General features: G+C 41.8%; 1 protein-coding gene across 1 annotated transcript; it reads right to left on the reverse strand.

The window, feature by feature from the left end:
* Nucleotides 1-1,753: 1,753 nt before the first annotated feature.
* Nucleotides 1,754-17,329, reverse strand: SDCBP (syndecan binding protein). The gene is made up of 9 exons (XM_066180900.1): nt 17,217-17,329; nt 12,657-12,738; nt 9,678-9,756; nt 7,048-7,157; nt 6,576-6,734; nt 5,404-5,579; nt 4,009-4,180; nt 3,362-3,453; nt 1,754-2,479 (listed from the first exon to the last, which is right to left on the reverse strand). The coding sequence occupies exons 2-9, from the start codon at nt 12,705-12,707 to the stop codon at nt 2,425-2,427; spliced, it is 894 nt and encodes a 297-aa protein (XP_066036997.1). The 5' UTR covers nt 12,708-12,738; nt 17,217-17,329; the 3' UTR covers nt 1,754-2,424.
* Between the last annotated feature and the right edge of the window lie 3,285 nt (nt 17,330-20,614).

Consider the following 20,614-nt stretch of genomic DNA (forward strand, 5'->3'; position numbering starts at 1 on the left):
TTGCAAAGCCCTTAGAGATCACTGAGGCACAAGGGCCGGCCCATGAGGCTGAATTATACCAATGCTACATGAAGCCACCAATTACTGCCAGTGTAGGCTTGCCACAGTGGTTCCAGAGACATCATTTAGTAACCAAACAGTCCCATTAAACTGGCTTGTAGGATGAATTTGATCACCTCTCCAGCCTGAAGTGCTGTAATAGTTTTATCTGGGTTACCACAACTGAGAAAGTCATTTGAGAAACAGCAAGCTACATAACAAGACTCCTGACTGCTGAACTTCAGTCCTCCCTGGAAGAGCAGGTCTCCCAAGACTGCTTTTCCTACAAACAGGAAAAGCTACAATTAGCTACACATGCTAAAAAGAAAGTGGCAGATGAGACTCTGTTTATTGCAGACTGCCAAGCTCTGAAGTGTTTGCTTTGCTTTTTGGTGTGATCTCTTATGATCTTTTGCAGTGTATGTCATCCCTTAAATGGACAAGCAAAAAAACAATTAAGATGCCACCATCCCCAGACCAATTCTGGATTCAACTATGTTCTGAAGGAATAGCTAAACTGATTCCCTAAATATATCTTTACAAAGTAATATTTCTGTAGAACTGAAGTTATTCGACTTCATGCTGCTGCCAACTATGAGGAAAACTGAAGTTCAGTAATCCTAGGTAAGCTGAAACCTGGAACGTCATAGAGGGGGGACAATAGTAAAAAGGCAATCACTAACCATCAAGTCTCAGTTGACCATGCCTCTGACGCGCTGTGGTGGGCTGATCCCAATGATCAGCTGAGCCCCTCCTGAACTTCTCACTCACCCTGCCTCACAGCAAGAGGGTCAAGAGAAATATTTGTGGATTGCAATAGATGGGAGAACTAAGCAAAGGGAAAATAGGAAGCAGGGAAGGAAGAAAAAAAAAAAAAGAAGTGATGCAAAGGTAATCATTCCCCAGTCTCCCCAGCAGACAGATGTCCAGACCAACAACTGCCTTGGAAAGATTCTCCCCTAATTACTGGTGAGCATATTGTCAAATGGTGTTAAGTTTTCCTTTGGTCAGTTGGTGTCAGTGGTCTCAGCTGTGCTCCCTCTCAGCCTCCTGCTCCCTGGGGGCAGGGGACAGAGTGAGAAGCAGGAGGCCTTGACACTGTGCACACACAAACTCATCAAACACCCTGCTGCATTATCAGCCCTGCTTTGGTCACAGGCCTCCAACACAGCCCCAGAACTGCTCCTACAAGAAAATTAACACCATCCCAGCCAGACTCAGCACACCTAGCAAGCTGCAGGCAGTTTTACAGTGAAACTGCAACTCTACAATCAGTACATCTTGTAGAACAGCTGGCTGCTATTCCATGTTAAGCTTAAGGTGTAATGAGAGTTAGAATCATAAGAAGGCTTGGGTTGGAAGGGATTTAAAGATCATTTAGTTCCTAACTCCCAGCCGTGGGCAGGGACACCTTCCACTTGACCAGGTTGCTGGGGTCCCGTCCAGCCTGGCCTCAAACACTCTGAGGGATGAGGCATCCACAGCTTCTCTGGGCAACCTGTTCCAGTGCCTCACCAGCCTCACAGAAGACTTTTTTCTATTAAACACATCTTATTTAAAGTAGCCCTGAGCTACCGTTCTAAGACATTGCAATGTTAAAAGGAGTCAGCTTTTAAAAATATTTTACGCTGCATTTCCTATCTTAGTTGGCTGAAACTGACCTTGATAAAACAAGCCTGTTTTAGTCTTCTCAAGTATGTACACACACAGGATGTAAAGTTTTGGTCATTTATTTGGTTATGTCTGAATCCTTAAAAGAACATGGTTAAGGCGAGAAATAAGCATATTAGTTACAATTCATATAACAAGTAATAAAAAGATTTGAGTATCTGTACACTACTTTAATTAACGCTTACTTACTGACTGATGCCTTGAGCTATATTCAGCTAGGTGGCATTTTTGTGTAAACAGTATTTACTAGAACAAAAAAATTAACTAGTACTAGCCTTACTTCTAATACACTATTTCAAATCTACTCTTGCAAACGAAAAGCAGTAAAAATACTCATTTGTCTTAGACATACAAAGCACAGCATTGTCCTGGGCAACAACATGTAGCTTTGCAAGTGATACCTGGTTCCTTTAGTTGCAATGGCTTATAGTAGTAGTAAGCTAAATAAAAGACCTACGAAAAGAAGTCTTAACACAATTGGAATTTCACATTTTGTCAAGCATGTAAGGCTGCAAGTTTTACAGTGTGTGAATACACAAGATATGTTGAACGGTGACATTCCCAGCCATTAGAGATGCAAATGCTTGATGCAGCATATCTTCTCTCAGCCTCCAGAAAGGCTCATGTGCAGAAGAAAGAGATCACTGAGTATAATAGCCCAAGTTTAGTGGAATCATCATTATATATATGTACACACACATCCATGGTGCAAGTTTAGACTTCAGGAACAGAGTGATCCATCAGGCTCTTCATGATGCTAGTTGCCATCCTAAGGAAAAGGAAAGGGCATTCAGGTTTTTAAGACAACTACAGAAGACCACTCAAGCTTTTGCTCACAGTAGCTTTGTCATTGTCAGCCCCTTAATACAAACCAGAAACCAGTGGACTTTCACTCCACTATTTTTGTCAAGTTGTTACAGACAGCTGCACCAAACTGCACCCTCAGATGAACGAGAAGCCCACAATACTCAACATTTCTACTAGCACCTGAGCTGTGTTGTTGGTATCTTTCAGAGTATGGACATGTGTGCAAGCAGAGTACAAGCACAAGGGAAGGAAAGCAGAGGGAAGGTGGCTGTTAGACTGAAAACCGCTTTGTAGAAAGAGAATACTAAGCCAAGGGGGTAAAAAAAAAAAAAAAAAAAAGCCACAACCAAAAAAACAGGAAAAATGTCTCAATAACACCTGAAGCATTATTAATATCTAGCAACTTCAAAAATGTTTTTGCAGGACAGATTTAATTGTAGAAAGCCATTGTTGCTAAAGGATTAGGAAGAAACCCAAAACTATCCTGCCAAGAATCACTTTTAGGCCACAGGAATTAGTTGCACTACAAATAACATTTTAGTTACAAGGTAACAAATACTTGTAGTATCCAGTTCTCAGAAATTCAGGCTTTGTGAAAAGAAGTTTAGAAAAGGTTTTTTCCAGAGACAAAAAGGCAAAAGAATTTCACAAACAAAGAATAGGTTAAAAAAAGTACCAACACACACCAATTTGACCAAAACATCAGATTAAACAAATTTTCAGGCACTCCCACCCCTCCTCCAGTCTTCAAGTAAAGTTTGTAATTAGGTCTTATCCTGAGTACACTTTATAGTCACTGTCCACTTGATTATAATTAACACCATGGCTGCTTTGTATTACCTACCTCTTTATTATATAGTCATAAATACTGGAAGGCATGACAGTGATGGTCACTACATTTCCAGCTGTTGCCAAGATGTCTGCAACCTGTGAGTCCTGTTAGTAAACAAGAAGTCATATGAGCACTGCAACTCAAACTGACTAAGGAAACAGCAGCTCAAGAGCTGTTTCTAGACACATTTCATGTGGCTTTGAGACTCCCCCCCAATTCCTTGTTTGGAGCACTCAATGTTCAGGACAGATGACTGAAACTGCAATGCCACTTTACAGATGTTTGGTTATGAGTATCTTGCATGAATTGACTAGAAAAGGGACACAGATGTCATACACAATTCTCACTAAAATCTGATGCAGGTTGGAAGAAGGAAGTTTACCCTTCATTTTGCCAGCAAGGTTGGACTACAGATAAAAACAGAGGGCCAGCCTTGCCAGGTAGAGGCAGAGAGGATGAGAATGAGCTGCCCTGACAACCAATACAAAACTGCATAGAAGCCCAAAACATCTGTGTCTCCCCAGACAAGTTACGTCATGACTGAAGTTTTTATTTGATGAACACTAAACAATCTATTACAACCTTTTCTCTCCAAAACACGCTACACAAACATAAAAAGCTCACAGCTATCCACACCCCCAATATAGTAGTTATTTTACCTTCAACCCAATTACATTCTGGCCATTAATTTCACAGATGTTGTGCTCTGTCAGAAGTCCATTTCTTGCAGCAGAACTGTCTTTCACTATTGAGGTTATTTTTCCATTCTTGAATATGAAACCGACATGCCCTGTGCTGTCCTTATGCATGGTAATAATTCGTTCAAAAGGTCTAAAAAGACATTTAAAATACAAAGCAATGTCATCAGTCTACTAGACCACAGAAAAAAAACCACATGCTATTTTAGCATCTTTAGTTTATAAAAAGTAATTGTACTCTAAGGGACCCAAATATTTTCTCTAATGAAAAGTTGTTGGATTTAACTTCATTTTGTTAATATTGTTGTACTAAAATATACTTGTTTATAAACCTTACCTGTTTTCTCTGTTCTACAGATATTTCACAATCTGGATTAATAATAAGACAAAAATCCCATACAACATCCACCCACCCACCACCCCAACCAAACAAACGTCCATTAAAAATTAAGTTCTTCACAAACATTACAAGGTTGATAAAATAGCACAGGCAGCTTTAACAACCGTAGGTAGATCACAGGATTCTGACAGTACAAGGTTTCCCCAACAACCTTTCTACTGCTTTGGGGACAATAAACCTTTAAACTGTGTCCTAAAAAGGCAGTAGATATAGGAAGCAAATGGCATGTTAGACACAGAAGTGGTAGACAGAGTAGGGAATCTATTGCCACGGTATTTTAATTCAGTGTTTGAAGTAACTGCCTTGACCAAAGCAGCTGCTCTCCACTGAGTCAGGCTTGGTTCTTAAGCAAGAAGGAACATGGAAAAAGTTTTGAGGCATATTCTTAGTCACATGAAATACCATCTGTCTTCTTTCAGCCTACAGGCCTTATGTTGAATCTGACCTGCCGTAACTACATACAGTTAGCTACAAGATCATTATTTAATAAACATATTGGGTCATCAAGCATGCTTTCAGCAAAACTGGCATTAATTCCCAAGCAATGGAGTTCGCAAGAAAAGCTATGCTACATAAAATGCAAATGAATTAATTAATACAGCAAACATTCTGTTACTATCTTTTATTGTTGACTTTCACTCACACTACATGAAAAAAAAAATTGTATCTGAAAAAAAGCATAGAACACTTCAATTCAGAGTTTCAATTTAACTTATGCCATCTCTCACTCACTAGTTTATCCTGGAAAAATGTTACGCCTCATCATGCCCAGGAAGTTTACAAGTTAGGAACCATTTTGATTGTTCCCCACAAAAGGGAACATTTCTGAAGATCTTTACTACTAAAGTACACAAACAAACAGATTTTGTTAAATCTGCTCAAGCAAGGGGGGACGCAAACCCCTCAGAATTACTCAGAGACGGATAATGTTAATCCAGATCTGCAGTTGGCTTTACCTGTCCCGAATGATCATTGAAATCCTTTCGGCAGAAGCCTGTTTCAGAACTTTATGCGCTTTATCAGAACTCCATCCTGCACAGTTTTCACCATTGATCTGCAAAACTTGGTCCCCAAACCGCAGACCAGCAAGGGATGCTGGAGAGTTTGCCTGAACTAACTGGACAAATATACCCTACAAAAGAGGGAAAAAAAAGGGAGGGGAGGAGAAGGGGAAGTTGTTGCTTAATGATGAAGACCAGCCACAGAACACAGCCCCTAAGGTTTCTCATTTCACATAATATCAGCCAAACAGACAAGACAGAAGGACTTGCTAATTATCTCTTCTTAAGGGGAACTTTTGAAATTTCAGTCTGTTTCTAGATGTATTTAAAAGTCTGACAGATAATTAATGCTAGAACAAAGTTCAAAAACAAGCAACTCTGTCTACATCTCTAAATACTAAAAATAAAAAAATAAACATGAACATAACATTAAAGTCTTAAGCAAAGGGTAAGTATGAGTCTGTTTTAACAGGTGTTACAAAATTTTCTAGTCAAAATACCCCTAAAAACAAAGTAAAGGATATTAAAGCAAATTATAAATAATACCTTTGGGAGCAAGGGATGTTAAAAAAAACCAACATAACCCCATGCTACTCTAGGAAAACCCCATTTTCTGCATTAGAAGAACTACAGAAAAATATTTTAATCCTATATGCTACCTTCAGTAGCATTATTTTTTTAAAAAATTTCAGATTAAATGGTTTAAATAGCTTAAACGCCTTTAATAAAAAAGGAGATGCTTCTAAACTGTGGGCAGTTCTCTGCATACTGCTGAATATTAAGTACTGCCCAGTGTTTCCACAAAGCTAAAGGAAAGAAGTCCTGAACGGATAAAAAGTATCACAGCAATCATGCAAGGACAGCTTCACACTCTAAACGGAAGCAAAAAAATATTGTATGTATTTGTCAGGTCTTACAAAACACATGGCATTAAACTATGGCTGTAAATTCAGACCCTAGTCCAGAGAGCTGGAAATCTAGTTACAAGTCTAATGAAGGACTTTAAACTTCTGGTAACAGATAATAAACGATTTTACAGAAAACTATTTTGTGACCACACACTAACTTCACTACTAATATAGTCCAGCAGTAAAATCTCTAGAGGCAAAAGCAACCCGTACACTTACATTATCAACAGACTTAAGGCGAAGTCCAATTCTGCCATCTTGATCTTTACACAGAATTGCTTCACGGATGCCTTGCTTAATTTCTGCTCTGCGAATTCCAATATCATTTCCAGTCACTGGAGCTACCATGTAATTAGTAGAAGGTCGTGTTACCAGTTGCTGATTAAAACAAAACAGCCAGACAGCTTAGTTTCAACTTTTAAGAATAGCTATATGTCAGTTTGTATGAAGTGATATTTTAAAAAAACAACACACAAAATAAGCCACAAGACAAGGTCCTCCTGCCCCCCACCAACACTGGAAATAGACTGCTCAGTTTCAGAACAGACTAAAATAGGCACTGCTACTTAAATAATTCACCTCTCAGTCAAGTATGGTACTTAAGGCAAATAATAGTCTGCTCTCTAGAATGCTAGATACACATTTAGTCTTTACACTTCTGTTTTCTAGAATATGCTTGACTGGTACCTACACCCTGTGGCTGAGCAGCTGCTGCCACTGCTAGGTTCCTCTGCACCTCTTCCTCATTGAGGCTCAGGCCCATGTACTGAGAAAGTTCTGGATACAATCTGGGGTACAAGCCTACAGGAGAAAAACAAAACAAAAATCAATACAACTGTTGGTTTAACAGAAGGAGCAGTTAACTCCTTTTACATGCACAATTACTTCAACAAATCTTGCACTGTTGTAATTATTTAATTGGAAAATTTTGACAGAAGACCCACTTGAATCAGAATCGTTATTCTGGCCTGGTTTAGAAGAGCAACTGGACAAGCAGCACTTCTGAGAGAATGAACTTACAGAGAACTTTCAGTTTCAGTTACTTTATTCACCCTTTAAACATAGACACATGATGACATGTTCCAAAAACAACAATGTGCTGCATTCCATGAGGACATGCCCTTAAGCTCTAGAACTTCTGGGCAATTAGTGAGAACTACTCTCCTCCCCACAACCAAACCAGTTGTGTTAAAGAACACACACAGAGATCTTCTACCAAGTTCAAAACAGCACTGTAAGATGCATTCATGCCAAGGATATTCCAGATCCATCCGAGGCATGGGAAGATTTCTGGAAAAGCCTCCTGGTTCCAAGGTTCACGCTACAGTCAGCTTTGAGTCTTCATATGAAAGTAGCTGTCATTTTCTCACAGCTTCAAACTGAAAGGGCTTTATATATGCCTCTCAATTAGACAAAACACACACAGACTTCAAAATATCCCTCTCTGCCCAAGCAGAGAGAGGTGCAAAGAGTGGGAGGAAAGAAGTTAAACTGACAGACTTGTCAGACCTTGAGCTGAACAACTCTGAAATAAACTTGATATTGCTCTTGACATTCCACAGATCATTAACTGGTGCCTTTTTACAAGAGCCAGTTACGAGAGCTCTTAGGAGTCTGTTGACATTCTCACTAAATGAGTGAGGACAGAAAAGTCTGCTTGGAGAGAGAGGCAGTGGAAAGGAGGATTTTGGAAGCAACCAGACTCCCAGTACACAAGGCTTAGGTTTCTAGTGTTCATTTATGGGTATAAATGTATAAAAACAGCTATTATAAGAATCCATGTCTGACCAGCAATGGAAAGTAACTTTTCTGGGAAAGAGCAAAGGTCATTGCAAGGTGAATGCCAGTATAAACAAGAGATTTGCTTGCTCTTTTATACACAGCTTTGCATGAGAGCTGTCTGATCATATTTCTGGACTAATCTACTAGCTTATGGCTTCATCAATATTGTTAAAAAGCTTTTGATGAATATTTTTTAGATTTTGTTTGCTTTTTCAAGGCCCTAGAATTATACACAACACAGCATAAGATTTCTGCAGCTACCCAATTTTTTCAGTTTTGTTCTTTACTAAAGATCACAACACAGGATGCATCTTTGCTGGCTGAATTACATTCTCATTTAAAATAGAGAGTGCTCCAAATAATGGAACACACAGTAAAACACAAAAACTCTTGATGTATAGCCTCCTGTTTCTGTCAGGACAGAAGAATTTCCAGTGAGTCTGGCACATCCTATAGATGATGTAAGACCTTCTTTCATCTGGGACATATTGAATGATTAATCACTCTTCAGCCACAGAACTCCAGAGTAATTCACACAGATACTGATGTCAAAATTATGTTTTGGCTCCTGCTGGCCAAATACATGCAGGAGAATCCAAACTATGGACAGCAGTATAAATGTTGCCAAGACTGCCGAAGCAAACTCAAATCTGGTCTGGTGAGATTAGGCCAGATAAATACCTAATCCAGACAGGATCTACCAGAGGCAACTCTGGTGAGCTATTCAAACATCTGCCTTAAAGGCATCTTAGATACAGAAACACCAGAGGAGAACTGGTGACAAAGTTCCATCCACCAACCTTTAATATCTGATTTACCAGCATTCCTGACCACCATTCCAGCACTGCTGCTGCTCTTGCTGGTTAGAGGCTTTAGGCCTTTTAAACCAAGAGTAATTTACTAAAGCAGAGCTCTAACCTCAAACATACCTGTGCACCATTGTGGATGTACGTGTGCACGGGAGAAAAGAAGGAGAAAGTACAAGTACAAAACATTCAGCTTTAGATCTGATGGATTTCCCACCACACATCTGATTCCAAAATCTGCCGGAAGCTTTATGTTGATGGCACAACAAGATTAAGTGCCTGTTTCCTGGGCACTTCTCTTGTTGACAGAGATTTGTCTTTGTCCCAGAGCAAATTCACGTGTAAAGGAAAGACTGACTCACACTGTCCTCTAAAGCTTACAAATACATATGTGGTAAGTAAGGACAACTAAGAGTCTGAGGTAAGAGCTAACAGAGCCCAAAGGTACCAACATCAAATCTTGTTATGCTAGGCTTACTTGGAAAAGGTTGCAAAAAGAGAAGGGTCACCGCTTGCCACAACTTCCTTTTATAGGCCAACTCTGGCTTTTGACTCCTATAGCACCTTACCAAGGTGGGGGTTGGCATTTCCAAAATGGAAATGTAAACAGGGTAACATTTATTTCCCTTTGTAAGTAGGGTAATGTATTTATAGCTATTTTTGACTGTACTGTTAACTGTAGGATTTCATAACTGCTTTCCACATGAGGATACTAAGCAGTACATGAGCTTACCTCCATCACAAGGAAGTGGAGCAGAAGCTTCAGACAAGATTGCTGGATTAGCTGGATTTGAAGAAAAGGCAGTCTGAGCCTAAAAGCAAAAAAACTCACATATGTTATCTTGTATAAGAAAAAAAAATCTTGATTATGCAGGCAGGAGACTCAGCATTTTCTTTTTTCTTGTACATGCTAATTACTATTCATCTTGAAGTAACGAAGTCAAGCTTTTTATGTGAAATACCTTCAATACAACATGCTGTAATAGTATCAAAACTACCTTGGCAGATCAACTCACATCTTCCTCAGAGACAAAGCTACAGTGATAATGCAGAAAGGCATTCCTGTCAACCTGTTCTGTTTACATCATCAAGCAAGTTAAAAACCTTAAAGGAAACATTACCTTTGCCCAACAAAACTTATAACTAAGTTTTAAGGTACAACCTTAAAGGTACAACCAGAGTGTTTTTGTAATTACTGTTTTCAGCTGGACAGCAGGAGTGTTACTTCTTCACACCACTTACAGACATTATTGTGAGATCCATAGTTCTTTTCAGGTGTCAAGTTCCACACAATCCAGAGCTACTAGTATAGTATCTTCTGACAGAAACAGACCTTTCAAGATGATTTTTCTACAGCACTTGCCACTACAGTGAACACATTAAGCTTTACTTCTGTATTGCTGACTGGCTTACGTTATTAAGTCCTCTTACATTTGTGAGTCAGTTTCCTTCCTTCTCAGTATCTCAGCTCTATTTTTTGGCCTTGTGTGTTCATGACCAGTGAAAAATACAGCCTTAGAGAGCCCTCTTAAGCATGATGGAAATAGCTATCCCAGTAACTTTCCTGAAGTTGAATGTCAAAGGTGGGGGAGGAAGTACTCAATGCACAGTGAAACATTATGTCAAACAGGACATAATAAATTTTCTAACACAACATGGCAGTCAGATTACTTCATGATGTTAAGGAAATGCTTAAAAATAGAAGACTTCTCAGTCCTGTACACTCCAGGAAGTTGTCTTTAAAAAAAGGTTTCACAGCAAGGATGAGTCATTATTTAGCAATATCACGTGTATTTCGAAGCACAGACTCCAACTCAAATGATGGACAAAAAGAGCAAGTTAGAATAATATTTAATAAAAAAAATCTGTTTTAGCCAGCAGTCATTTGAATCTTACTCACTCATTGCAGATACAGACATCTTTCAGCACTCTGCCCCCCCTTTCCTCCTAAGAATGCTCTCAGACTTATTTAAAAAGACAGCATTTTTATAATGCATTTTTTGGGAAAAGGAAATAATTTAGCCTTTGATGCCAGCAGGTCAAGGGAGGTGATTCTGCCTCTCTACTCGGCCTTTGTGAGACCCCAGCTGGAGTGCTGTGTCCAGCTCTGGGATCCCCAGCACGGGAAAGACATGAACCTGTTGGAGCAGGTCCCCAATGATCACAGAAGCTATCAGAAGATGGAACACCTCTCCTATGAGAAAAGGCTGAGAGAGCTGGGGCTGTTTAACCTGGAGAAGAGAAGGCTCTGGGGAGACCTCACAGCAGCCTTCCAATACTAAAGGGAACTTACAAGAAAAATGATGACAGATCTTTTACCACGGCTTGTTGCAATAGGACAAGGGGTAAAGGTTTTAAACTAAGAGAGGGTTAGGTTTAGATTTAGACCAGATATGAGAAATAAGATTTTAAAAATGAGGATGATAAAGCATTGGAATAGGTTATCCAAAGAGGTGCTAGATGTCCCATCCTTGAAGACATTCGAGATCAGGTTGGATAAGGCTCCAAGCAAAGTGACCCAAACTATTCAGTGATTCTATGAAAAGTATCAGTGAAAATGGAATGGTTTACTGATTACATTTATGACAATTTTCAACTGTAATATATAAACTCTATGAGTTGGCCAATAAAAGCCAAAGGAGCATGTTCTTGGCTCCAGGTTACTCAATTTTTAGTTCAGCATTACCAGACTATAGATAAAGGACTGTGGTTATATAAGAATGGAGTGGGTGGACATGACAAGGAGAAATCCCAACATTGCACCCACAACCTCAAAAGCCCAACCCCCCCCACACAAACACAGATTAGACAAGGCACTGCACTTTGGGATAGCACAGGATAGTTAAGAAGCTGTTCTTGCAGTTTGCTTAACTCCTTCCCAATGAAAACAGCAAGAACAGAAGTAGAAGCCACCTTAAAACACACTATAACTCCTTGTTCTTGTTTAAACCAGGAAGGAATGCAGGTTAAGTTCAGGAAAAGGTAAAATGCTGATAAAAGTAAGGAAACTCCTTGTGAAATACATCCATGTCAAACTTCTCATAGAGTTTTTAATCCATTAAAGTGTTTTCCATTATTTTGTTGCACAGATATTTTTTAGTCCTCATCATGCCTAATAATAAAACTACAAATATTCTTACACATAAAGGGTTTTGCACAAAAAAATGATAACCTTGGATGTACTGTGAGAATTGGTCACTACCATGAAATAGCCAAAGGACAAGTCTGATTCCAGAAGGCATTAAGACAGCCAGTGGTCTTTTGTTGTTGTTGTTTTGTTTGTTTGGTGGGGTTTTTTTGTTTGTTTGTTTTTTGGGCTCAAATGACTACAAAAACCTTCTCCACAGATTTGGACACTGGGAATAAGATGCAGAAGATTTATTAGTTTGGTCATCAAGTCAGAACTGAAGTATGTGAAGAGATTGACTGTATTTGTCTAAGACCATTTATCTACACTTCAAAAAACACAAACATATTAAAGACAAATGAACACAAATGAATATATAAAGCAAAATAAATATATCCAAGTGGTAAAATAAGCATTAATCATATTAGATCAAGCTACAAAGTAAACAGGTTGTCTTTTCCCTTTCAGAGTGAGATGGTAAAACAAGTTCTCAACTACAATAAGGCTCCCCTATCCTGGATTAAATATCACATATATTACTGTCATCAAAACCCTTTTTTTTTTTTTTTTTAAAGTCTACCATACCTGAATAACTTTGTCCACCTTCAGATCTTCTAGAGAAGGATAGAGAGACATTTTGATGAAGTCTTACTGGGTAGAGGGGAGACTGGAAAAAAAACAAATGGGAAAGCAAACAAACAAGATTAGCTTTCAGGTATTTACTGAGTTTAACTCCTTAATTTTTTTTTTTTTTAATTAAATAAACCAGACTAAGTGCTAAATAAGTGTTCTGTGACCTGCCAATCAGCAGTAAAGATATCTGGCACTACAGATGAATTCCATTAAGACTACCCATTTAATCTGTTATCAATAGCAGCCCTTGGCTAATAGGCTTTATTTAATATACTTAGCACTGTCAAAGTTTAGGTCTCAATGATGAGAAAACCTACACAGAGAAAAACATTTCACAGGAAACAAAGAGAGACTTTAGGAGGCCAAGATGCAATTATGATGAGGGTTAAGAGGAGAAACCTAATCACCCTCCTCCCAACAGGGACAGTATTTTATATACAACTGGGGAAGCTTCCACTCTGTTGTCCAGAGCATTTAAACACTTTCAACCCTTCTAACATTCCACTGATCTGCTTTCAGCTGGGATAGAGCTGATGTTCTTCCTAGCACTGTGTTTTGGATTTAGGATGAGAATATTAATAACACACTAATTGTTTCAGTTGTTCCTAAAAAGTGTTTATACTAAGTCATGGGCTTTTCAGTTTCTCATGCCCTGCCAGTGAGAAGTCTGGAGAGGCACAAAGAGCTGGGAGGGGACACAGACAGGACAGCCGACCCAGACTGGCCAAAGGGATACCATGGGGCATCATGCTCAGTATATAAACTGGGGGGAAACCTGGCCAAAGGTCAGCAAGTGGTGAGCAGTGCCAATGTGCATCACTCATTCTATATATTCCAACTCTTTTAATGTTTTTTTCCTTCCTTTTCTGTCACATTAAACTATCTAATTACATCAGCCCATGACTTCTCACTTTAGTCTTCTGATTCTTTCCCCCAATCCGGCTGGAGCAGGGGGAACCACCAAGCAATTTTGTGGTGCTCAGTTGCCGGCTGGGTTAAATCACGAGATCCAGCAAGAAGCCACTAGAGAGAACTGGCTCCTCATATCCATTTGCAACACAATAATTGCAGCAAGATCTCTGTATAAACTAGGAAGATTCAGTCAGTGGTGAATTTCAAAATACAGAGATTCCAGGCCGTCTCTCATGTGATGTTCAGAGAGACCTGTGACAACTTATCAGGAAGTAATACCAAAAAAAAAAAAAAAAAAAAAAAAAAAAACCAACTAAACAAACAAAAAAACAAATCCAAGGGAAAAAAAGCCCTAAGCAAAACAACAAAAACAAACAAACAAAAAAACCCAAATAAACAACAAAAAAACAAACAAAAACCCAAAACAAAACAAAAAAACCCACTTCACATGATATTCTAAGGCACCATGCTGACATCCAGCTCTGCTAGAACCAGTCACCTGAGGCTTCAGGAAATTCCATTTTTCCAGAGCTCCTTCACTCATGCTCTCACTGAGATCAGCTGAACTTTTGAAACCCACAATAAAACATTCCACATCAGTATATGGGAACATTTTAGTGATAGGGATGGAGAGGGACATAACCAGAAGACAACAAAATGTGATACAGTTTTGCAAGTCACAGAAGGTACTGAGAACACAGTTAATACTGAAGTTTTATTACAAGTTTTTGGTTTGGGGATTCATTTTATCACCCAAAGAAAAAAGGTTGTTATTAATGTACCATTTTAGCAAAACTTTCAGACTAAAAGTAACCAGTGTATAAATCCCCGGGCTATTGCTTCTTTAAGTACAGGTATGAAGTCTGTTTCTAAATGAACATCACACACACAGATGCCTAATGTGACACTGCAGTAACACAATAGACATCTCTTCATATTACACTAAATTCATCAGCAGCCTTTATGCTTGTTCAACAGTGCCCAACAGCTCCAGTATCATGTCAAACTGCAATTAAAAACTCAAAAAAGCATGCCCTAAATGTGACAGAAATCTAAACTGTAACCAGGTGGTCTGTTATGTTACAATAATTAATTGCTACTGACTTTTTTGATTAATTATTGTAACTCTACCAAATATAGTTAAAGCCTGTAAACTACAAATTAAACATATGCATTTAAGGCCAGTTTGAAGTTCTGTTTTAATTCAGCATTGACCTGAAACAAGTAAATGCTTTTGCTCATCCAAAATGGGTAACAGCAAATCTAAGCCAAAGGCCTTGGTCAGGTAAATGGTTCCTGGATGCTCCACTCTGCTGCTCACACCAGTCAAGGCACACACAGCATCGGACTCACATCTCCTTCTGTGCTACAGCTGCCCTGGTGGATTCAGGTGCTGCTCCCAGCACTGGCACATGTTCAAAGTCGCCACACCCCTGGCAGCAGGCAGGAAAAGAGGGCAAGCCAAGGACAGCGTGTTCCCAAAGGGGTCACCCCATGGCAGGACGACGAGGGGCACAACAGCAGCACTTTGCAGGTGGTGATCTCTGGCATCCACAGAACTGCAGAGTACAGCACAGGGAGTGCCAGGTCCCCTGCCCCAGTGACCAACTTCCATGAAACACCCTGGCCAGCTTAATTTCTCCACCACAAACCAGTCTCTGGACACAGTGACTTGGTTACGTTTGTCAGAACAGGCAACTTCAACCTCCTGCTAGATTATAAAGAGGAGCACAGTGCTTTCTGTAGAAAACCATTAGCAAAGCTAAACAAATACTAGGGCCCAGATTACGTAAGACAACACTCCAGAAGTATATCCTGCCCCTTGACAACCCCCTAAGCCTCCCCAGCCAAGGGTTAACAAACCCAAGTGTTTGGCACAAAGGATCTGCTGGGCTGGCTCCCTCCTCACAAACTCACCAGTTCCTGGTTTCGGTTTTCCAACTAAAGAGCCAGAGTAACGGTCAGCACGTAACCGCATTCAGTGAGCTCGTAACTTTGCATTCGGTAACACAAATACCCCATGTTAGATAACGTGAGAGTCACAAGAATATCGTATTTAGTTTAAAAAAAAGGATTTTTAAGTAACAATTGCCACCGTCAGAGACCATCAGTAATTGCAGGAAGAACTTGTCTGCGACTTCTGCGCAATGTTCTTCACAGCATAAACATGAATTTCAGTTGGTGCTGTAACAGCTTTGGGCACTAGGTAGTGGATACCATGAAACGTGAGTCACTACAACCTCCTCTTCTCTCTTAAGAATCTACACCAACATCAGAATCACCTTCCCCAATCATTTCCATACTTTCACGTACTGTAAGGAGACCATGTGTTTAGGGACGTAGAAATGAAAACAAAAGCAAGGCCATGGGGCAGGAGCTGTAACTCAGCTAGCGACCCGCAAAACCTGGCAGTAAAGACCTCGCCCCCCTCCTTCAGTACACTTGGCTGGAAAATGATCGCCCCAGCCAGCACGTCCCACTAAGGAGATCCTGTTTGCCAAAGGGAAGTACCGGGCCACCGATCAGAGAAGTATGAAAGGCGTCACTCGTGACACCCTGAGCCTGCCAGCAGGAAGACTTGAAGGTGGGAGTGATCCCGAGCTGCTTTCGGTGGCGTGGCTGGGAGGAGACGGGCTGCCCGACGAATTCTTCAGGTCGGAAAGCATGAACACAGCACAGGAGGGTCCTGCTAAACCCCAGTCTGGCCAGCCTGCAGTGACTGCTGTCTTTGAAAGCACCAGCAACCAAAACTGTGGGAGGGGGGGAAAAAAAAACAAAACAAAACAAAACAAAACAAAAAACGCCACCTCATACACCTTCCTTCTGTAGACCGTGGAAAAAGTACAGCAGGCCACAATGTTGGAACCTATATCGGAACACTGGTTCCCACTTGTAGAAATTTGAAGCTTGTGAGCCCCAAAATTCATCTTTAAAGCAGATCGCGGACCATACCTCCTGAAGGTCAGGCTGAGAGCTCACGAACCGAGAAACGGCTTCATACGACACGTTCTCCACTAACAACTCAGTATTTCCCTTCTGATACATATCTAATTAACCTGGGAGCAATTGCCCTCATTATGCGCCCGGCTCCGAAACCTGCTGCCTCCATTTCAGACCTGAAGCAGGGCTCGCCTGCCTGAAAAGGCCCGTCCTACCACTCCACCGCTGCGGCACCTTTCAGCCCGTCTCAACAGAAGTTCATACAAATGCCCGAGCCTCCCCCGTGCAGTGGCCGCGGAGCCCCAAGGAGGGGCCAGGAGTCGCTCCCAAACCCGAGGGCCGGGCACCGACAGTCACACAGGGCCTTATCCAGGTGCTGCTTTCCCTGTCGGCGGGCGGAGGAGCCCCTCGGGCCGGCAGCGCCCCGAGCCCGGCTGAAGCCTTCCCCGGCCGGCTGCGGGGAGCGGCGGCCCCGCAGGAGCACGACACGGCTCCGCGGCTGGAGCGGGCACCAACACCGCCCTCGCAAGCGGCACAGCGGGGCCGCCTCGGCCGCCCCCTCCCCGCCCCACCATGCTCCCCCCGCAGCCCCCCGCCCGGCCCCGAGGAGCGCACAAAGGGCCGCGGGGAGAGGATCCTGCCCGCTAGCCCCTCGCTTACCTCCGGCCCGGGGGATTGTTGGTTGCCGTCCGTCGGGGCCCGCAGTACGGAGAGGGGCGGCGGCAGCGGCTCCCCTGGATCCCGGCAGCGCCGCTACGAGCAGAGCGGGGGCGGCGGCGGCGGCGGAGCTGGGCTGGCCCCGCGCATGCTCCGGCGGCGGGGAAGGGGCCGGGGCCGGGGCTGGGCGCCGGTGTCTGTGGGCTGAGGGGGACGAACGGGGTGGCGGTGGCCTCGCTGCCCTCTGGCCGCTTGTTTCACTTGGGATCTTGGTTGGAAGAGATGTTCAACATCATCCAGTCCATCCGTCTACCTGGCACTACCGCAGCAACCACTGAACCACATCACCCGGCGCCAGATCCAGACGCCTCTTAACACCTCCAGGGATGGTGACTCCACCACTTCTCTGGACAGCCTATTCCAGTGCTGACCACTCTTACAGTGAAAGAATTTTTAAAATATCTGTTCTGAGTCTTCCCTGTTTTAGTTTAAAGCCATTTGTTCTGGTCTCCTCAGTGTAGGCGCGGCAGAAGAGACCGGCCCCCACCTCAGCTTCACCTCCAGTCAGGGAGCTGTAGAGAGATATGAGGTCCCATCTGAACCTCCCCCTGAGATTTCTTTGTTCTTGTAGGGTCTTAGACTCAAGACTCATTCATGTGCCTTTATTGGTTGATAGCTGTCGTCTTCATGGCGAAAAAGTACGATTTTCTGCTCTTTTTCCTAATTTTTTCCTTTTTTTTTTTTTCTTTTTTCTTTTTTTCTTTTTTTTCTGCAGTAATAAAGCACTCTCCACTAAGGACCTCATGTCTGCCTTGTTTTGCAAGTCTTCCATGGATTGGCGAGCTGTGACACATCAGAGGCAGAGGGACCACATCACCTGTCCCATGGTCCAGCACCTGCCTGAGCCTTCTCCCACAGGCAGGCGCCAGAAGCAGAGCTTTTATCCTGGAGAGGCTCCCCGGAAGAAACCATGATGTAAGGTGTACCAGAGACAGAGATATCCCAGAACAAGCTCAGAAAAAGCTTTCATAAGTCAATTACCATAATTACCCTCCTTTGCCTTATTTAGAGTATTAACTTCTCCAGCATCAATTTTCAGTCTTTCCTTCCTCATTACAATTCTTTGCCTGTTGTCAAATCTTGTTCATCTTACAGATAATTAAATGTGCTGAGTGCCCTAGAACTTCTCTTCAACTAAGAAGCCAGAGCATTCAGTAGAGGAATTGAGCAGTCCTCCATGACCCAGGAAGGAGATCTGCTCCCCCCTACGGTCTCCTTCTCTTGCCCTCAGCCAGTCCCAGCAGTTGCCAAGCTCTTCTGAGAGAAGGCTTAACTCATTGCCTCAGGAGAAATCAAATCCGCCTGTGAATGCTTTTATGCTGGTTAGTGAGCCATACTAGCAGTATAAAGCTGTCTCAAGCACAAGCATGAGCCAGAGCAAGGGAGTGTGTGGCTGGAAATAAGAGAAAGGAGGAAACGGAAGGAGAAATGGGAATGAGAAGGAAGGTTGTTTCACTTCATTCTGGCAGTAACAGGCTGTTTCATCATTTGAGCTGTCTGCACAAACATAACCTTAGTTAAGCTAAAGAGAAATTTTGTTGCAATATATATTTTTCTGTTGTTGCAGTATATTTTCCAGTTCTTGATTCTCTCCAGTTGCTAGCATCTTTGGTGAGCACCACAGGGACTGGGGTAGCAGCCACAGCAGTGCTGAATACAGAGGAACAGCAACTCTCTGGCTGCTCAAGAAGCTCCTGTTTCTATATCAAACAATCAGTCAGACCTGGAACCTTCCTGCATACCACTACCTGAACCGCTGGCTGCTGAGTCATGCACCTTCGGGTCACTAAATATATAGGAAGTGAAATCTTGGGCTTACAGTATAAGCTCAGAAAAATCCTATGTTATGTGTCTTCTGGGTCAGGAGGAAAGGAGGGAAGCTCTGGTTTAATAATGACAGATGATTACTGCTTTAGAAGTGCTAAATTTTCTATGTAGCCAAAGGAGATTTTAACGTAAGTGCAGTGAAAGTTTTAAAACTGTGCTCAGACAAAGTGTGCCACTCTTCATCTTGGAATGAGCTCAGTGCAGTGAGGCCCTGGACCCACCCTGTAGAATGAGGAGCACTGTAGTGTTCATGAAGCATGGAAATTGCAGGTGTGTGACAGCTTTCCCGTGCAATTCTGCTGAGTGCCAGTGCTGACAACTGAAGGGTAGTGTTTTCTTTTGATGGTTTGATGTTGAATGCGCCTCTCATTGTGAAGACCTTTCTTCTCTCCAGAGTAATAGGTTGTTATTTGCTGTTTTCTGCATTAATTTATCTCTTTGTGGTCCTTCAAGACAGCCTGCTGTTATCCAGGGAGCAGCCTTTTCCAGTGAGTATCAGGCTTGCACTGTCAATGCACCCTCCCTGATTTCACCCACGAGACTGTAATGCATGTTAATTTTCTTTATGATGATGTCCTAGTTCAAACACTTACTTCCTTATGATTTATTACTTGCTGAGCATACTGTGTGTGCACTATTACAGATACATAATCTAAGAGTAAGCAAAGTCCAGGTTATGGGCAGTAGCTTCAGCACCACATCCACCTGCAGGATGTCCACCTTGGTATCAAAAGTGAATCTTATCATCCTCATCTCCCAATGCATTGTGAAACATGATTTCAATAAATATTTGGAAAAACTGTATAAGGCTGTTTCTTCTTGCCTTAAGAACAGCTATTGGAGAGACAAAGATTTACACGTTTGTACTGAAAAGCTTTCTCAAAATTGTTCAATATGGGAAAAAAACATAATAAATCAGAAAGAGAATTGCTGAAAAATGGGTATGTCTAATCTGTGCAACCAGTGCAGTTTGGTATGTCTCAGGGTCCTCATCCTTCAATCATACAGACCAAAGACAAGTCTAGCTTCTGGTCTAGTCTCATTTTCTTCCCAGGGAAACCAAACCTTGGAAGGGGGTGGCATGTGCCTCAGTCACTCTGTGACATGAACTGAGCACCTTGGAAAAAGGAGATATTTCTGTGCCCTGGAGTTTGGAGGGGAGCAGAAGAAGGTCCAGGCCTTATCTTTCTAAGAACTCCACTGAGACTGGGGTCTTCTAAGGAGTCAGAGGTGAATTGCCCAAATAAATGGCTCCAGATTAGTTCCTGAGGTTTGTGCATTTGTCGTTTTAAAGAAGTGGAACAAACAGCCAAGTTGTTAGACTTTGCTTTTTTAAATTAAAATACCCATGGGCAAGTGTGATAATTTTCCATCGTCAGTGTACTGTTTATGGGTTTTTTGCTGGTCTAGTGCCAACTTTCAAAGAATAATAGAAACCACCCACTGATCGGTATCAGTCTCAGATGTTGCAAAAATCTTAATAAAATAATACATAATTATTACTGAAAAATTCA

The sequence above is a fragment of the Chamaea fasciata genome, unplaced genomic scaffold, assembly GCF_029207755.1.
Source record: "Chamaea fasciata isolate MVZ Bird 193981 ecotype frontalis unplaced genomic scaffold, bChaFas1.0.hap1 SCAF_1, whole genome shotgun sequence".
NCBI lineage: Eukaryota > Metazoa > Chordata > Aves > Passeriformes > Sylviidae > Chamaea > Chamaea fasciata.

What these genes read in the sequence shown, in the direction of transcription:
- SDCBP (XM_066180900.1), bottom strand. Translation starts at nt 12,707, where the DNA reads ATGTCTCTCTATCCTTCTCTAGAAGATCTGAAGGTGGACAAAGTTATT. An exon ending in CAGCTGCTCAGCCACAGGGT is followed by an intron (nt 6,735 to 7,047) that starts GTAGGTACCAGT and finishes TGTTTTAATCAG; the next exon opens with CAACTGGTAACACGACCTTC. An exon ending in TCAATGATCATTCGGGACAG is followed by an intron (nt 4,181 to 5,403) that starts GTAAAGCCAACT and finishes ATGTCTTTTTAG; the next exon opens with ACCTTTTGAACGAATTATTA.